An 846-nucleotide genomic window follows, 5' to 3' on the forward strand; every position below is an offset into this window, starting at 1 on the left:
ATCTCAATAAATTAACATTTAGATACTGGATTTTATGAAACAAATTATTAATGTATTTAATAAATACATATATAATATTTTTAGAAATATAACAAAAATACAACTTTACTTTAAATTACTATGGAAGCCTATTTCCATCAGTAAAGAAAGCTGTGATAATATCCCCGTGATCAATAATTTTTATCTCATAATTATGACTGAACATTAGGATATTATTACTATCACGGCTACGATTTCATCTTTTATTTTACTTACAGAAACGGTCTTCCATAAACTACAGATCATTTCAATAATTGAAATATATAAACATGATGTAAACTTCACATCAGTCAGAGGCCGTTTTCTCACCACTGGTGTTTGAGTTCCTTTAGTCCAATCGCAGCTCAGCTCCAGCAAACGTGTCTCCCCGTGTGGACCAATCAGCGCCGCTCTGACTCCGGCAGCTCCTTTATAAAGCCGCTGTTCCCGCTCACACAGCATTCCGTCTTGATCTGTGAACACAGAATAGACTGACGAACTATAATGGCCAGAACCAAGCAGACCGCCCGTAAATCCACCGGAGGAAAAGCTCCCAGGAAGCAGCTGGCGACCAAAGCTGCCCGTAAGAGCGCCCCGGCCACCGGCGGAGTGAAGAAGCCCCACCGTTACAGGCCCGGTACCGTGGCTCTGAGGGAGATCCGTCGCTACCAGAAGTCCACCGAGCTGCTGATCCGCAAGCTGCCCTTCCAGCGCCTGGTGAGGGAGATCGCTCAGGACTTCAAGACCGACCTGCGCTTCCAGAGCTCCGCCGTCATGGCTCTGCAGGAGTCCAGCGAGGCTTACCTGGTCGGTCTGTTCGAGGACACC

At 45.6% G+C, this 846-nt stretch overlaps 1 protein-coding gene across 1 annotated transcript; it reads left to right on the forward strand.

Moving 5' to 3' along the window:
- Positions 1-512: 512 nt before the first annotated feature.
- Positions 513-843, forward strand: LOC116380696 (histone H3-like; the record flags this gene model as incomplete). Its single annotated transcript, XM_031842591.1, has 1 exon — positions 513-843. A coding segment is annotated over exon 1 (321 nt), but the record flags the coding sequence as incomplete, so codon positions are not given.
- Positions 844-846: the final 3 nt, after the last annotated feature.

Source organism: Anarrhichthys ocellatus, unplaced genomic scaffold (assembly GCF_004355925.1).
Source record: "Anarrhichthys ocellatus isolate YVR2014 unplaced genomic scaffold, GSC_Weel_1.0 scaffold8397, whole genome shotgun sequence".
NCBI lineage: Eukaryota > Metazoa > Chordata > Actinopteri > Perciformes > Anarhichadidae > Anarrhichthys > Anarrhichthys ocellatus.